The 18,375-nt window shown below is 46.1% G+C and overlaps 1 protein-coding gene across 5 annotated transcripts in view; it reads right to left on the reverse strand.

Moving 5' to 3' along the window:
- The window catches only part of TTC6 (tetratricopeptide repeat domain 6), a 137,184-nt gene that overhangs the window by 39,038 nt on the left and 79,771 nt on the right, over positions 1-18,375 (reverse strand). For all 5 annotated transcript variants that reach the window (XM_039539077.1, XM_039539076.1, XM_039539075.1 and 2 more), the window contains 4 exons: positions 12,836-13,011; positions 11,133-11,269; positions 3,453-3,622; positions 2,051-2,171 (listed from right to left, as the gene is read on the reverse strand). In XM_039539077.1, coding sequence (XP_039395011.1) covers positions 2,051-2,171; positions 3,453-3,622; positions 11,133-11,269; positions 12,836-13,011 — 604 coding nt within the window. The remainder of the gene's footprint in view (positions 1-2,050; positions 2,172-3,452; positions 3,623-11,132; positions 11,270-12,835; positions 13,012-18,375) is intronic.

Genomic DNA, 18,375 nt, shown 5'->3' on the forward strand with positions numbered 1-18,375 from the left:
TCTGGTGAATGGAACCAGGGAGCTTTCCTTGGCAAAGATGATGAAGCCATGCTCCTGGAGGAGATTCAACATCCAAGATGTGACACAGTGCGTTGCTAATTGCAATGGAGCTCTGATCAGAATGTCATCCAGGAAAGGGTATAGGTGGGTCTATCACCTGAGTATGGCTACTATCACTACAAACATCTTTCATAAAAAAAACCGGGGGAGCCAAGGACAGGCTGAATGGAAGTGTTCAGTACATTTCTTACCATAAGCAAACCTCAGAAGTATGAGGAGACATGATCTAATGGAGATATGCATCCGTTAGATCTACTGACGTCAAGAAGTCCCACTGAGACAGGGATGACACCACAGAGGCCAGTGTCTCCATCTGAATGTTATATAGCCTGAAGTGACTCTTGTTAATATCTTATCAGGTTTGTTCCATTCATCACTAATCAATTCTCTGAAGGAGTATCCTGCCTGAGGGGAGAAACGTACTCAGGCTTACCCACGGGAGCCTGCTCAGGTTGCATTTGAAGCCTGGAAACAATCTGATTGCACATAGTTTGAGATTTCTTATGGGGGGGGAGGGAATCTTTCCTGCATTTTTCCCCCATCCTGTTTCAGTTCAGAGTCAGACAGCTTACCTTCCTTGGCGGAGGATGAGGAGGAAGAGGAGACAGAGGACTCATACTTCCTGACTTTCTGGGCTTTTTCTTTCCGTTTTGTTCCTTTTTAATTTTTTTTAACCTTTTTTGTGCGCTTTGGGATTATAGAAGCCCCGCTGCAGCTCTGATGAGGCCTTTTGCTGTTTGCCTTCCTTAGTGCCTGGAGCCCCTTCAAGAAGTCAGTCTCAGAATCCTCCCTACTGTGTCCAACCCCCAGGGAGGGGGAAACTCCTCAGTCAGAGCCTTCTGTGTCATCTTGGGAGGGAGGGGGGCTGATTAGAAGGCCTGCTTCTTTCCTCAGGGTGCTTGGGATCCACTTCACAACTTGGGGGATCTGTGGACCCACAGACTCCCCTCTTCATTGTGCAGGAGTCCCTGGGGACTTATCCCCTTTGTTGAGTGGTCTGGGTCCTCCTTGCTTTTAGAGCTTCTTCCTGCTCTGCACTAGGGTTCCTGGTCCATTTTCCTGCAATGGAGTCATGGCTGCCTTGATGAACTGGGGACCCTACCTGCCTGTCTGACTCGTAGCCCTGAATCCTAACAGAGACAGGGACAGAAGGCTGGGTGCAGGCTGGGCACTACTCACCCTGGAGCCTGCCTTACAAACAGAGCACTGTTTGGATTTAACCCTGTGCTTTCTTGGCTGCTCGCCACACCTGCAAGGGACAGAGGAGTCAGCACTGAGACACTGAATTGGAGGCTCAGAGAGGATTAAACCCCTCAGGGGTTAACTGACCTAGGGAGGGGGAGGAATGTTGGAGAGGGAGAATGCTGTCATCCCTGCCCAAAAGCTGGGCAGAAACAGCTCAAATTGCAAGGTAAGAGCAGGAGCAACAGAAACTGCCACTGTCTGTTGGCATGGAGCCAGAGACTCTGACAGCAAGTAGGAGCAGAGGGATGTGGAGCCAAAACACTGCTCTTTCTCTGTGAAGCTGCAGACAGAGGTGAGCAGCTCAGATGTCCAGAATTGTGGGAGATGGTGGGCTGCAGAAAATACGTATAGTTTTCCAACAAATAAGAAGAAGGATAATATTGTGCTTAAGGAACAGCACTGGGATGCAGGAGACCCTATTTCATTTCCAGCTGTGGCACAGCATTCTCATGTGATCTCTGGCAAGTCAATGAGGGTGGAATTTTCAAAAGGTGTCCTTAAGTCACTTAGACATTTTTGAAAATCCCACTCAATCTCTCTGTTGGCTCAGTTCCCTATCTCTAACATAGGGATAATAATGCTTTCCTGTTTCATAAAGGAAAAATTCATAAATGTTTGTAAGTCTACACTGATGGGGGTCATAGCAGTACTTAGACAGACAGACATAGATGGATGGATATGTACATAAGTTTTCCCCCTTAGCTAATTCAAAGTGGTATACAATCTATATTAAAAGTCCAATCACCTGTCCAGAGCCAGTGTATTTTCAAAGTCACAGATTGCTAGTGACCATTGACATTGTTCTGTGTATAAGATCCCACGGTGAATGAAAGAACTGAGATTTTCAAAAGATTCATTGAGGAGCACTGGGGGAAAAAGAATATATTTTAATTGTAACTTTTCAATATTCACATCTAAATTTTAGTTGTTTATTATATAGCTTATCTGCATATTACTTTTATTCTAGCTCTCAGTGTTATATTTAATATCATACGTGAAGTATAAACTAACTGGTGGGACCACCATGCAAAGAAACCAGTTTATGGAAAATGGTATGTATAAAATGGAGCAAGTACATACAAGTATACAATTATAATTCTTTATTACTTCTACTCTCAAATGATTAAAATAAAACAAAGGGGGAATTTGGAAACAACTGAAAATGGCTAACAGCCAATATCCAATACTAACACTAAATTAATACAAACTAAAAGGGACAAAGTCATCACAAAGTGCAGCGTGAATACAGCATCCCTGACCATCTTGGTTTACAGCCATTGATTGACCTATCCTCCAGGAACTTTTCTAATACTTTTTTGAACCCAGTTATGCTTTTGGCCTTCACAACAACCCCTGGCAATAAGTTCCACAGGTTGACTGTGCACTGTATGAAGATGTACTTCTTTATGCTTGTTTTAAACCTCCTGCTATTAATTTCATTGTGACACCTAGTTCTTGTGTTATGTGAAGGAGTAAATAATACTCCCCTATTCTCTTTCTCCATACCATTCAAGATTTTATAAATCTCTGTAATGTCGCTCCTCTAGTCATCCCTGAAGCAGTTCCATACCCCTAATCATTTTTGTTGCCCTTCTCGGTACTTTTTCCAATTCTAACATCTTTTTTGAGATGGGGCAACCAGAGCTGCACACAGTATTCAAGGTGTGGGCATACCATGGATTTACATAGTTGCAGTATGATATTTTCTGTCTTATTATCTATCCCTTTCCTAATGGTTCCTAACATTCTGTTAGCTTTTTTTGACTGCCACTTCACACTGAGCAGATATTTTCAGAGAACTATCCACAATAGCTTCAAGATCTTTCTTGAGTGGTAATGGCTAAATTTAGACCCCATCATTTTGTATGATTTGTTGGGATTATTTTTCCCATATGCGTTACTTTGCACTTATCAACAGTGAATTTCATCTGCCATTTTCTTGCCCAGTCACCCAGTTTTGTGAGATGCCTTTGTAACTCTCTGCTGTTAGCTTTGGACTTAACTATTTTGACTAATTTTGTATCGTCTGCAAATTTTGCCACTTCACTGTTGACCCATTTTTCCAGCTCATTTATGAATATGTTGAACAGCACTGGCACCAGTACAGAACTTCTCTCCCTTTCAGTATTGACACTAGGAAATAATACCAGAAACACTGAAGTCCTGCAGAGCTTTCTTTGGATCAATCTTTCGCAGTATGCAACCTCTGGAATAGAATGCTAACCAATTAGAAGGGTCTAGATGAACTGCAGCAGAAAAGTCTTCCATTGCATTTTTATACTGCTGTCGTTTAGCATATGTTCTTCCTCGATATATCCTAGTACAGAGAAAAAAATTTTTTAATTTACAGTTTTCCATACAAAAATTATACTTATAGAATGAAGCCATATGAAGCTATCTACAATATGAATATTTGGATCATCTTAGCATTAATAGTACTTAATTTGCTGCTTTGCTGCATAGTCTTAAAGTAATTATCTGAAGAAAAAGTCAAAGGATAGAATAAGTGTTAATGGTAGTTTTAGTGGTAGTAAGAGTTTTATTTCTTTTGTCAGAAGTATTTTCTTTCTTTCTTGTTTAAATCAGCAGTGACAAAACAACTCTGAAAGGTTCAAATCCTGCCTATGGATTCATATGGGCAGACTACTGCACCAGCACAAAGCCCCACTGAAGTCGATGGGGCTCTGCATAATGGACCCTTGCACCTGCATGGAGCTTCACAGACTCGAATGGGGCTCTGTGTGAGTGCAGCTGAACACTTGTACAGAGCAATTTGCAGGATCAGACTCATACAGACTTACTCAGTTCACACTGATTTGAAAGAAAAGAAATGGAGCTCTGCTTACTACCACAAAAACTGCCTATAAACATTTATAGTCATTCGATATTTCCTTCAGGTAATGCAGTTTACAGAATTGGTACCCATCGATGCCTCTTAATTTCACAATATTACTACCTTAATTTCAGTTAACTAGCAACATACTTAAGTAAACTGCAGGCTCAGATGAAACAGAGCTGACTGGAAAGCCCTGCAGTTAAGATTCTTTCTGGGAAGTTCTCCATTGCTATGTCATCCAGTGGGACTTATGCTGCATTCCATAAAACATAATAAAAGTACTTTACTTCTATTCAAAAAGGTCACTTAAAATATGTATTAACTCTGACCTATTAAAAAGACACACAAATTAAGACTGTGTTCCTTTAAAGATTTAATCATGTGTTTAACTTTATGTACATACAGTGAGTTGTCCCACTGAAGTCAATGGGACTAGCCATAGGGCTAAATTCTCATCTGCCTCTGAACTTCAGGGGCAGGGGGAGGATTACAAGGATCTTGTAGCTCTTGATCCTGCACAGTCTTACTCCAGACTAAGTTCAAGTTGCTGAAGAGCAACTGTAACTTATATCAGTGGCATAAGGTCTCTCAGTGACCATATGCCAGAGGAATATTGGGTGTAGGGGACCTCTGCTCTACCATGTTCCCTATGCTGGGGGATGGGGAGTGGCTGATGCAGGAGGCAGCTATGCCCCTTCGACCACTGGAGAACTTCCCTCTGCAGGTGGAGAATTCTCTGCTAGATATTTCTTGCCAGCGTATATCCACTTTGGAGAGTCCGCTCCAGAGTGTGATTGGTACTTAAAAGAGAGAGCAAACTCTACATTGGCAAAAACATAGGGCTTATTCCTTAACCTACACAACTCAAACCTCAAATACCACTACAACTTAGAAACAAAGAAAAAACTGAATTCAGGTTTTGATGCTTCATAAAAGAAATACTAAAGAACTAAGACCTTAATTCAGCAAAAGCACTAACACTGGAATTTTCAAGGTAACTTAAGGGAATTAGGTACCCAACTAAACTGAAAGTACATCCTTAACTTTAACCAAGTGCTTAAATCCATCCCTATTCAGCACTTTAGCATGTGGTTAAATCCAGCTGACTCTGTAGTAACCTCTTCAACTGGATTTAAGCAGATGCTTATGTGCTTTACTGAATTGGGATCCAAAGTCCATCAAATCAATGGACACACTCCCTAAGGAACATCTTAGCCTAGAAGACTTACTTTTCAACTTCTATGAAAAATCTCTTTGGAAACTAAATTATTTTTATTATTTAATGCATATTTGTCAATCCTATATTATTATTTGTATTACTGTAAGACCTAGGAGCCACAGTCATAGACCAGGACCCCACGGTGGAAAGCACTGTACAAACATGAAACAAAAAAACAGTCCCTGCCCCATTGAGTTTGCTGTCTAAGATAAAAGACAACAGATGGATACAGATAGATGATGGAGTACAAGGAAACAATGAGACAATATGGTCAGCATGGTAGGCTATGGTCTCAGCACACCAGCAGTCAAACCATTGTCTATGTTTTCATAGGTCTCACGGCAAAGGAGAGAGTTAAGGAGGGTGTTGAAGGAGGATCATGAGTTTTTTTGTGGATGTTTACAGCGAGCTTGTTTCAGGCATGAGAGGCAGCATGGGCAAAAGCACAAATGTGCTTATTTGCAAATTTAACAAGTGGGCAATAGAGCCTAACTTCAATGGTCGATCAGAGGTGGGAGTAGACATTTAGATACTGAATGAATGATGACAGGTAGGGTGGGGATAGCTCACTAAAGGTCTTGACAGTGAAGACAAGAAGCTTCTGTTTGAAACAATAAAGAAGAGGGAGGTAGTGAATGAATTCAAAGAGAGGGGACATAATAAAGTGATGGGCTTGGGAAATGATTTTCCCAGGAGTATTCTATCCCATAGTTCCCGCTGTCTCCCCCACCCATTGGAATTCTGGGTTGAGATCCCAATGCCTTATGGGGCAAAAAACATTGTCGTGGGTGGTTCTGGGTACATGTCGTCAGGCCCCCCCTCTCCCTCCCTCCCTCCGTGAAAGCAACGGCAGACAACCATTTCACGCCTTTTTTCCTGGGTTACTTGTGCAGACACCATGCCACGGCAAGCATGGAGCCTGCTCAGCTGACCGTCACCATATGTCTCCTGGGTGCTGGTAGACATGGGACTGCATTGCTACACAGCAGCAGCTCATTGCCTTTTGGCAGCAGACGATGCATTACGCCTGGTAGCCATCGTCATTATACTCCTGGGTGCTCTTTTAGCCAAACTCGGTGAGGTCGGTCAGGGCAGCTGGGCAGACATGGGAGTGACTCAGCCAGGTCATTCCCATCTTCTGCTGAGCACCCAGGAGATGACGATGGATAGCAGTTGTAATGCAGCATCTTCTGCCGAGCACCCAGGAGATGACGATGGATAGCAGTTGTAATGCAGCATCTTCTGCTGAGCACCCAGGAGATGACGATGAATAGCAGTTGTAATGCAGCAGCATCTGCCAAGCACCCAGGAGATGACGATGGATAGCAGTCGTGTCTGCTGCCAGCCTAAGATGTATAAGATAGATGGAGTGGATCAAAACAAGAATTAGACCAGATTTGTTTTGTATTCATTTGCTCCCCCCTCCCTCTGCGAAATCAACTATCTGCTAAACCCAGGGTTTTGAGTTCAATCCGTGAGGGGGCCATTTTGTGTGACAGTTGTTTGTGTTTATCCTTGATGCAAAGCCACCCCCTTTGTTGATTTTAATTCCCTGTAAGCCATGTCGTCAGTCGCCCCTCCCTCCATCAGAGCAACGGCAGACAATCGTTTCGTGCTTTTTCAGTGCAGATGCCATACCACGGAAAGCATGGAGCCCACTCATCTCAATGCAGCAGTCATGAACATTGTAAACACCTCGCACATTATCATGCAGTTTATGCAGAACCAGAACCTGAAAAACAAGGCGAGGAGAAGGCGACAGCAGCACGGTGATGAGAGTGATGAGGACATGGACACAGACTTCTCTCAAAGCGCAGGTCCCAGCGCTTTGGAGATCATGGTGTTAATGGGACAGGTTCATGCTGTGAAACGCCGATTCTGGGCCCGGGAAACAAGCACATACTGGAGGGACCGCATAGTGTTGCAGGTCTGGGATGATTCCCAGTGGCTGCAAAACTTTCGCATGCATAAGGGCACTTTCATGGAACTTTGTGACTTGCTTTCCCCTGCCATGAAGCACAAGAATACCAAGATGAGAGCAGCCCTCACAGTTGAGAAGCAAATGGCGATAGCCCTGTGGAAGCTTGCAATGCCAGACAGCTACCGGTCAGTCGGGAATCAATTTGGAGTGGGCAAATCTACTGTGGGAGCTGCTGTGATCCAAGTAGCCAAAGCAATCACTGAGCTGCTGCTACCAAAGGTAGTGACTCTGGGAAATGTGCAGGTCATATTAGATGGCTTTGCTGCAATGAGATTCCCTAACTGTGGTGGGGCAATAGACGGAACCCTTATCCCTATCTTGGCACCAGACCAGCCAGTACGTAAACCGCAAGAGGTACTTTTCAATGGTGCTGCAAGCACTGGTTGATCACAGGGGACGTTTCATCAACATCAGCGTGGGATGGCCAGGAAGAGTTCATGACGCTCGCGTCTTCAGGAACACTAGTCTGTTTAAATGGCTGCAGCAAGGGATTTACTTCCCAGACCAGAAGATAACTGTTGGAGATATTGACATGCCTATAGTTATCCTTAGGGACCCCTTAATGCCATGGCTCATGAAGCCATACACAGACAGCCTGGACAGTAGTCAGGAACTGTTCAACTATACGCTGAGCAAGTGCAGAATGGTGGTAGAATGTGCATTTGGACGTTTAAAGGGTCGCTGGAGCACTTTACTGACTCGCTCAGACCTCAGCGAAACCAATATTCCCATTGTTATTGCTGCTTGCAGTGTGCTCCACAATTTCTGTGAGAGTAAGGGGGAGACATTTATGGCGGGGTGGGAGGTTGAGGCAAATCGCCTGGCCACTGATTACACGCAGCCAGACACCAGGGCGATTACACGCAGCCAGACACCAGGGCGATTACACCACACCAGGAAGCACTGAGCATCAGAGAAGCGTTGAAAACCCGTTTCATGACTGGCCAGGCTACGGTGTGACAGTTCTGTTTGTTTCTCCTTGATGAAAACCCGCCCCCTTGGTTGACTCATTCCCTGTAAGCCACCCACCTTCTCCCCTTTGATCACAGCTTGCTTGCAAAGGAAATAAAGTCACTATCATTTAAAAACCATGCATTCTTTATTAATTGATTATAAAAATAGGGAGATAACTGACAAGGTAGCCCGGGTGGGGTGTGGGAGGAGGGGAAAAGGGAAGGAAAAGGCCACTTCAAAACTTGTTGAATGACAGCCTTCTGTTGCTTGGGCTGTCCACTGGGGTGGAGTGGCAGGGTGCACAGAGCCTCCCCCCACCCCGCGTTCTTGGGCGTCTGGGTTAGGAGACTATGGAACTTGGGGAGGGGGGAGGGCAGTTAAACAGGGGCTGCAGCGGCACTCTTTGATCCTGCTGCCGTTTGTGAAGGTCCACCAGACGCCGGAGCATGTCTGTTTGATCCTGCAGTAGCCCCAGCGTTGCATCCTGCCTCCTCTGATCTTCCTGCTGCCACCTCTCATCTCGATCATCCCTCCTGTCCTCACGTTCGTCCCTCCTGTCCTCATGTTCATTGGCCGCTTTCCTCTACTGTGATACTGTGTCCTTCCACACATTCAGATGAGCTCTTTCATTGCAGGTCGACTGCATGATCTCAGAGAACATTTCATCGTGCGTGCGTTTTTTTCGCTGCCTTATCTGAGATAGCCTTCGGGACGGAGGAGGGAGGCTTGAAAAATTTGCAGCTGCAGGAGGGAAAAAAGGGAGAGAAGTATTTTAAAAGATACATTTTACAGAACAATGGATATACTCTCTCACGGTGAACAACACTATTCACATTACATAGAACAGGTGATTTCAGTACAAGGTCGCATTTTGCATCTTATATTGAGTGCCTGCGGCTTTGGTGTTCGAGATCACAGACGCAGGGCCAGGAAACAGAATTTGGCTTGCAGGCGGCCATAGTAAGCCATAGTCTTTCGGCTTCTGCAACCTTCATAAAAGCAGCGCCCTCCTTTCCACATACCAAGCAAAGCCCGTTGAGTGCTGCGGTTTTCGTGTTAATGTACAGCAGCAGAAACCAAACTAACCCCCCACACACACCATCCAATTCTCTGGGATGATCGCTTTACCCCTCCCCTCACTGCATGGCTGGTATCAGGGAAGATCCCTGATAGCCAAACGCAAACAGCTCAGCACTAATGCCCCCCACACCACCACCACCACTTGGTTAACTATGGGGAGGATTTCTTTTCAGCAACAGGCAAACAGCCCAGTAGGAATGGCCACCTCTGAATGTTCCCTTAATTAAATTCCTGTATTTCAACCAGGTTACCATGAACGATATCACTCTCCTGAGGATAACATAGAGAGATAAAGAACGGATGTTGCTTGACTGCCAGCTAACACCTGGACCATACGCTTCCAGGCTTTGTCATGCAATGATACCAGATTACTTGCTACTGGCATGGCGTGGTAAAGTGTCCTACCATGGAGGATGGAATAAGGCTGCTCTCCCCAGAAACCTTCTGCAAAAGCTTTTAGAGTACCTCCAGGAGAGCTTCATGGAGATGTCCCTAGAGGATTTCTGCTCCATCCCCAGACACGTTAACAGACTTTTCCAGTAGCTGTACTGGCCGTGAATGCATCCCAAGTCCTCAGGGAAAATTAATAATTAAAAAATGCTTGCTTTTAAACCATGTATTATATTATACAAAGGTACACTCACCAGAGGTCCCTTCTACGGCTTCATGGTCCGGGATACCACTTTGGGAGGGTTGGGAGGGTATTTCAGTCATGGTGAGAAAAAGATCCTGGCTGTTGGGGAGAACGGTGTGCTGTGTGCTCTCCTCAAGCTCGTCCTCCTCCTCATCATCATCTTCCCCATCTGCAAAATCCTCAGGCATGGCTGAGAGTACCACCTCCTCGGAATCCACGGTCAGGGGTGGGGTAGTGGTGGCGGCCCCCCCTAGAATTGCATGCAGCTCAGCGTAGAAGCGGCATGTCTGCAGCTCTGCCCCGGAGCATCCGTTTGATTCTTTGGTTTTCTGGTACGCTTGTCTGAGTTTCTTAACTTTCATGCGGCACTGTGTTGAGTCCCTGTTGTGGCCTCTCTCCATCATGCCCTTGGAGATTTTTTCAAATGTATTGGCATTTCGTCTTTTGGAATGTAGTTCTGATAGCACGGAATTGTCTCCCCATACAGCGATCAGATCCAGTACCTCCCGTATGGTCCATGCTGGAGCTCTTTTTCAATTTTCGGACTGCATGGTTACCTGTGCTGATGAGCTCTGCATGGTCACCTGTGCTGATGAGCTTGACTGGCCAAACAGGAAATGAGATTCAAAAGTTTGCGGGGCTTTTCCTGTACACCTGGCCAGTGCATCTGAGTTGAAAATGCTGTCCAGAGCGGTCTCAATGGTGCACTGTAGGATAGCTCCCAGAGGCCAATACCGTCAAACCGGCGATATCTCTTTCAGCGCTAATCCCCACGTCGGGGAGGAGTATAGAAATCGATTTTAAGAGCCCTTTATATCAAAGTAAATGGCTTTGTTGTGTGGACGGGTGCATGGTTAATTCGATTTAACGCTGCTAAATTCGACATAAACTCGTAGTGTAGACCAGGCCTAAGCTGATGGCTAGACATCCACAAGGAGATGTCAGTGAGACAGGCTGAGATTTTAGTTTGGATAGACAGAGACAGGTCTGGAGTAGAGACAGAGATCTGTGAGTCACCTGCATTGATATGGTGGTTTAATTTGTGTTTGCAGATGAGATGCTACCATATTATTTTTAATGCTATTTTAATAATCGAATAATAATTGCAGAATATATATTTTACCTTGCTTGAACATTGCTGGGATCTTCCTTAATCACAGCTGTAAAATCCTGAAGAGCTATAGTCCAAACTGATTTCTCAAAGAAATGTATTCCATGTTTCATAAGTGCATCTGTTCTTTTTGGATTATATTGAAAACACTACATTGAAAAATTTAAGAAGAACATAATATTTGCGTAATAGTTATACTTATTTTCCTATAAATTAAAAATCTGAAATGAAAAGGTACCAAATAATATATACTTTTTTTTTTAAAGTATAAACTATCTTCCATTATTTTAAACATTTTCCTTGTCCTTTAATTTCCGTTGCCATTCTTTTCCCTTCAATTGTAAAACTGGAACACATAACCAATTAGGCAAGCTTATAAACTGACTCTTAATTTAGCTATGAATCACTGTCCGGGATAAATTACAGAAAATATGTACTAACTCCATCACACGGAAGATTTGTTTGATTAAAAGGATATAAGTTTCTGAAAGCTATGTGCCAGATAAATCCAAATATTTGTACACTAACTCCTCACTTAAAGTCGTCCTGGTTAACGTTGTTTCGTTGTTCCGTTGCTGATCAATTAGAGAACATACTCATTTAATGTTCCGCAATGCTCCCTTATAACGTCATTTGGCAGCTGCCTGCTTTGTCCAAAACTTGCAGGAACAGCAGCCGGTTGGAGATAGCTGGTGGGGCGGTGGACTGGCAGGCCCCCTATCAGCTCCCCACTCCCCTAAGTTTCCTGTGTGGCAGCAGCCCAGCAGGCTATCAATTGCCGGGCAGTTCAGCTGTTCTTCCCCCCACTGCCATGTGCTGCTCCTGCCCTCCGGGAGCCTCCTGCTTGCTGTGCAGGGAGGGGGAAGATGGGGGGCTAATGTCAGGGTTTCCCCCTCCCCCCTGCTCCTGCACCCCACTGAGCCCATCTCATAGAATCATAGAATATCAAGGTTGGAAGGGACCTCAGGAGGTCATCTAGTCCAACCCCCTGCTCAAGGCAGGACCAATCCCCAGACAGATTTTTACCCCAGTTCTCTAAATGGCCCCCTCAAGGATTGAACTCACAACCCTGGGTTTAGCAGGCCAATGCTCAAACCACTGAGCTGTCCCTCTCCATGGAAGGGGGAACATGACAGGGCTCAGGATGGAGGCAGCAGCTGCTGTCTCAATTTCCTGATCTACTTAAAAAGGCAGTGTACTTAGAGTGGGGTCAGCGTACTTAAAGGGGCAATGCACATCTCTTTCTCACATGGTGTGTGTCTCTGTCTGCCATGCTGTCTCCCCTCCCTCCATTTGTGCTGCCTTGTAGAGTGTGAGGCTACATTAACAACAATGGGTTTTCCGTTGAGGGCTCAGCCAATTGCTAGTTCATCATTCAGCAGTAAGACATTCCCTGGGAAATATCCCCCCCTCTGACTTCACCACCTCAACCAAGCTTCACAATCATCATCACTGTGTACCAGTATTAAATTGTTTGTTTAAAACTTATACTGTGTGTGTATATAATATAGTCTTTTGTCTGGTCAAAAAAAATTCCCTGGAACCTAACCCCCTCCCCCCATTTACATTAATTCTTATGAGGAAATTGGATTCGCTTAACATCGTTTCGCTTAAAGTCGCATTTTTCAGGAACATAACTACAACGTTAAGCGAGGAGTTACTGTAATTCAGTGATGTTACTATAATAATGTTACACTAGAAAAAGGAAAACCTACTTTGGCATAATCGTCCATTGCCAATAATAATTCCTCTTCCTCTTCCAACAACTCAGCTCTCCTGAAATAAATGTCATCATCTGTAGGGTTGCATTTCACTGCTAAAGAGCAATTTATGATTGCCAATCCATTATTGCCTTGATTTCTGTAAATTTCAGCCTTTGACAGATATGCATCTAGAACCAATAAAATATAAAATACAACATTTAGCAGCACAAAATATTGACAATTCACCTGCCATCTGCAGAAAAATAATACAAGCATGAAAGTAAAGCATGACCAATTCTTTTTCACTCTGGGTGATACACTGCAAAAGTACTGGAACTTCAGATCTGTGCTCAGTCCTCTAACTCCATAGTCCTCCTGACAGATAGTTTGTGTAAGATTTCTCAGTCTTTACAAACTCAGATTAATGTAAAGCACTTCAAAGTGATCCAAATATTCAAAGCCATTTTAGCCTGAGTAAAATAACCTAACAGGCCTATTTTGAATGTTTCTTGACAACATTCTAATCTGTAGATTGAGCAAAAAGATCAAATAAAAAAACCTATGCATGCACAAAAAAGTTCCAGCAACTTCAAAATTACTACACCAATTTATTTCAAACACGGCATGTTTCCTTATCTCTCCTTAGAATGTATTACTCAAAACAAAGCAAGTTTGAGCAAAATAATATCAGTCACAAGTTAGTTATGTTTTTGTAAAATTCCTGATTAAAACTTATGGCAGAGTGTTTACACACATACACACACCTCAAAACATTGAACAGATATTGCTGGAACTTTGCAAAAACTGGCTTCAGGCAAAAAAAAAATTGGCTTCAGGCAAAGTTCAAGCATGGAAAACTGCAACCTAAAATTAATTTGTCTGTTTAGAACTGTTAAAAAAGAGAGTTAATAACGAAAATTACATTTTAACCATAACATACAAAGGGACAAAATTAAGGGTGCATGGACTACCGTAAATTTGTTATTTTTTAACTTTCAAGTGCACCCTAAGTAACATTATTTTCATGCAGGTTTTATTGTATGCAATCCCTTAGGGTATGTCTACACTGCCAGAGTAGTTCGATTCTACTTAAATCGAATTTGTGGAACCGATATTACAAAGTCGAATGTGTGTATCCACACTAAGGACAGTAATTCGACTTTGTGAGTCCACACTAACGGGGCAAGCGTCGACATTGGAAGCGGTGCAATGTGGGCAGCTATCCCACAGTTCCCGCAGTCCCCACTGCCCACTGGAATTCTGGGTAGAGCCCCCAATGCCTGCTGGGGGAAAAAATGTGTCGAGGGTGGTTTTGGGTAACTGTCGTCATTCAACCGTCACTCCCGCCGGTGGGCAAACAGTTCACGCACTTTTCTGGTGAGTGACAGCACGGAGGCCACAGCACTGCGAGCATGGAGCCCGCTGCAATCATCGCTGCAGTTATGGCCGTTGTCAACTCCTCGCACCTTATCGTCCACCTTTTTCACAGTCAGATGCTGCGAAATCAGGTGAGGAGGCTACGGCAGCACGGTGAGGACATGAAGTCAGAGAGTGGCACAGACCTCTCACACAGCACGGTACCCCGCGCCGTGGAGATCATGGTGGCAATGGGTCATGTTCATGCTGTGGAACGGCAATTCTGGGCCCGGGAAACAAGCATGGACTGGTGGGACCGCATAGTGCTGCAGGTCTGGGATGAATCACAGTGGCTGCGAAACTTTAGGATGCGTAAGGGAACTTTCCTTGAACTGTGTGAGTTGATGTCCCCTGCCCTGAAGCGCAAGGACACCCAGATGCGAGCAGCCCTAACTGTGCAGAAGCGAGTGGCCATAGCCCTCTGGAAACTTGCAACGCCAGACAGCTACCGGTCAGTAGCGAACCACTTTGGCGTGAGCAAATCTACCGTGGGGGCTGCTGTGATGCAAGTAGCCAACGCAATCGTTGAGCTACTGCTCTCAAAGGTAGTGACCCTGGGAAACGTTCAGGTCCTCATAGATGGCTTCGCCGTGATGGGATTCCCAAACTGCGGTGGGGCTACAGATGGAACTCACATCCCTATCCTGGGACCGGACCACCAGGCCAGCCAGTATATTAACCAAAAGGGCTACTTTTCAATGGTGCTGCAAGCACTGGTGGACCATAGGGGACATTTTACCAACATCAACGTCGGATGGCCGGGCAAGGTTCATGACTTGCATGTTTTCAGGAACTCTGGTCTGTTTAGATGCCTGCAGGAAGGTATTTTCTTCCCGGACCACAAAATAACTGTTGGGGATGTGGAGATGCCTATAGTGATCCTCGGGGACCCAGCCTATCCGCTAATGCCATAGCTCATGAAGCCCTATACAGGCGCCCTGGACAGTGACAAAGAACTCTTCAACTACCAGCTGAGCAAGTGCAGAATGGTGGTGGGGTGTGCTTTTGGGCGTCTCAAGGGGAGATGGAGAAGTATACTGACTCGCTCAGATCTCAGCGAAACCAATATCCCCATTGTTATTGCAGCTTGCTGTGTGCTCCACAATCTCTGTGAGAGCAAGGGGGAGACATTTATGGTGGGATGGGAGGTTGAGGCAAATTGCCTGGCTGCTGATTACGCCCAGCCAGATAGCCGTGCGATTAGAAGAGCCCAGCTGGAAGTGCTGTGCATATGGGAGGCTTTGAAAGCAAGGTTCCTCAGGGAGCAGGGTAACCTGTGACTATTAAGTTTGTTTACAGAGAAGCTGAACCTGCCCCCGTTTCTTTACCCAGTTAATGTTGACTATCCTCTGCAGTTACATACCCCGTTCACCCCCTTCCAACACACGTTTAAAAATAAAATACATGGAACTTTGTTAATTTACACCGTTTTCTTTATTACTGATTTTGCGGTAAAGGGTTGAAACTGGGACGCAGACTGTGGTGGGTAGGGTGGGTAGTGATGTAAAGATCGCTTCTAAACTCGAGGAATGACAGACTCCTGCTCCTACAGCGGTCCACAGTGGCGGACTGATTGTTTCAACGGAGCCTGCCACCCCTCCTTTTCGGGACTCTGTGTGTGGGGGCTATGTGACTTTGTGGCGGGGGAGGACGGTTACAGATCCCCTGCTGCGTGGCTCTGTGATCCAGGATAAGGACCGCTGCATAAGATCTCTAACCACCCTCCCCCGCCACAAAGTCACATAGCCCCCCCCACACAGAACATGGAAACCACCTCCCAGACTGACCAGGGTGCCTAGTGACTGCACTGTGTGTGTGACCTGCTGCTGAACCTGCCCCCGTGTCTGTACCCTGGTAAAGGTGACTGTCCTGTCCAATTACCAATCCCCTTCCCCCCCTTCAAACAGTCTCCTCTAAAAGAACATGACGGAAACAGTAATTAACAGAAAAGTATTTTTTATCATCAACTACACAGTTAGGGGATGAAACTGGGATGGGGGCTTGGGTGAGGCGGGAAGGAAAGGACTTATCAAAATTTTGGAAATGAGAGCCTTCTTGTACTTGAGCACTCTGTAGGGGTGGAGTGACAGTTTTCACGGCCCCTGCCGCCCCTCCTTCTTGGTACTTTGGGTGAGGGGGGTATGGAACTTTGTGGTGGGGGAGGACAGTTAGAGATAGACTGCTGTGGGGCTCTGTCCTCCTGCCTCCAGTCCTGCAGAACATCCACAAGGCGCCGGAGCGTGTCCGTTTGCTCCCTCATTAGTCCAAGCAGCGTTTGAGTCGCCTGCGGGTCTTTCTGCCACCACCTGTCCTCCCGTTCGCTGAGTGAGCGCTGGTACTGAGAAATTTTCTCCTTCCACTGGGTCTGCTGGGCTGCCTCGGCTTGGGAGCAGCCCATAAGTTCTTTGAACATCTCGTCCCGTGTCCTTTTCTTTCGCCGCCTAATCTGCGCCAGCCGCTGTGAGGGGGATGCCGGGGTAGGTCGGGAGACAGCCGCAGCTGTGTGATGGGAAAAAGGGAGTGTTTCCTTACAAAGATACATTTTTGAACATAGTCTAGTCTGTTTCTGTGAACAAGACCATGCACAGCACCTATCTCATGCGCACTCAGGACAAGGTCGACTTTTCGGCCTTCGCATTCAGTGCCTGGGGCCTTTCAGTGGAGATCAGACAAGCGGGGCAGGACAGCAGAATTCGTGTTGCAGGCAGACATGATAAGCCGCAGACTTTTGGCTGCTTAAAACTTAATTTATAGCAGTGCCCTCCTTTCACGGTCAAAGCAATGCTCCTAGCGTTGGCCAGTTCCTGCTGCTGGCAATCCGGAAAGCATGCACTCTGCCCCTGTCCCACCCCCTCGCGGCTGTCCCCGGGAAAGATCCCTGTATGCTGCCCCTGTCCCGCCTCCACCGCGTGGCTGTAAACCGCCGGTTACAGTTATGTAAAGGAACAGGCAAGCAGTCCCAATCCTAACAGTCCCCTAATTCAAAGCAGGTTACCATGAGCGACATCACCCTGATGAGGATCACTGCCACTGATAAAGACCGCATGCTGCGTGAAAGCCAGCAAAAACCAGGGCCCTATGCCGCCATGCTCTGCGAGGCTATGATCCCAGAGTACCAGAGGATAGCCTGGCGCGGAAGAGTGTGCTACCATGGAGGACCCAATAAGGCCGCTCTCCCCAGGAACCTCACGCGGAGGATTTTCGATTACCTCCAGGAGAGCTTCGTGGAGATCTCCGAAGAGGATTTCTGTTCTATCCACGTTCATATTGACCTTCTTTTTGCATAGTTAATATTCCTGTTCTGTTAGAAATAAATGTTTACATGTTTAAAGCAGTTACCGAGTGATCCTTCCCCTGATTCAGGGTCCGGGTTAACGGCTGGGGAGGGTTGGTAAGGGATCTCCGTGAGGGTGATGAAGAGATCCTGGCTGTCGGGGAAATCAGTGTTGTAAGCGCTTTCGACTGCCTCGTCCTCGTCATCTCCTTCCTCATCTTCCCCGTCTGCGAACATCTCCGAGGAACCGTCCATCGACACTATCCCATCCTCAGAGTCCACGGTCAGTGGTGGGGTAGTGGTGGCGGCCGCACCTAGAATGGAATGCAGTGCCTCGTAGAAGCGGCATGTCTGGGGCTGGGATCCGGAGCGTCCGTTTGCCGCTTTGGTCTTCTGGTAGCCTTGTCTCAGCTCCTTGATTTTCACGCGGCACTGCGTTGCATCCCGGCTGTATCCTCTGTCTGTCATGGCTTTGGAGATCTTCTCGTAGATCTTCGCATTCCGTTTTTTGGAGCGCAGCTCCGAAAGCACAGACTCATCGCCCCACACAGCGATCAGATCCAAGACTTCCCGATCAGTCCATGCTGGGGCCCTCTTTCTATTCTGAGATTGCATGGACATCTCTGCTGGAGAGCTCTGCATCGTTGCCGGTGCTGCTGAGCTCGCCACGATGTCCAAACAGGAAATGAGATTCAAACTGGCCAGACAGGAAAAGGAATTCAAATTTTCCCGGGGCTTTTCCTGTGTGGCTGGTCAGAGCATCCGAGCTCGGACAGCTGTCCAGAGCGTCAACAGAGTGGTGCACTGTGGGATAGCTCCCGGAGCTATTAGCGTCGAATTCCATCCACACCTACCCTAATTC

Source organism: Mauremys reevesii, linkage group 4 (genome assembly GCF_016161935.1).
Source record: "Mauremys reevesii isolate NIE-2019 linkage group 4, ASM1616193v1, whole genome shotgun sequence".
Taxonomy (NCBI): domain Eukaryota; kingdom Metazoa; phylum Chordata; order Testudines; family Geoemydidae; genus Mauremys; species Mauremys reevesii.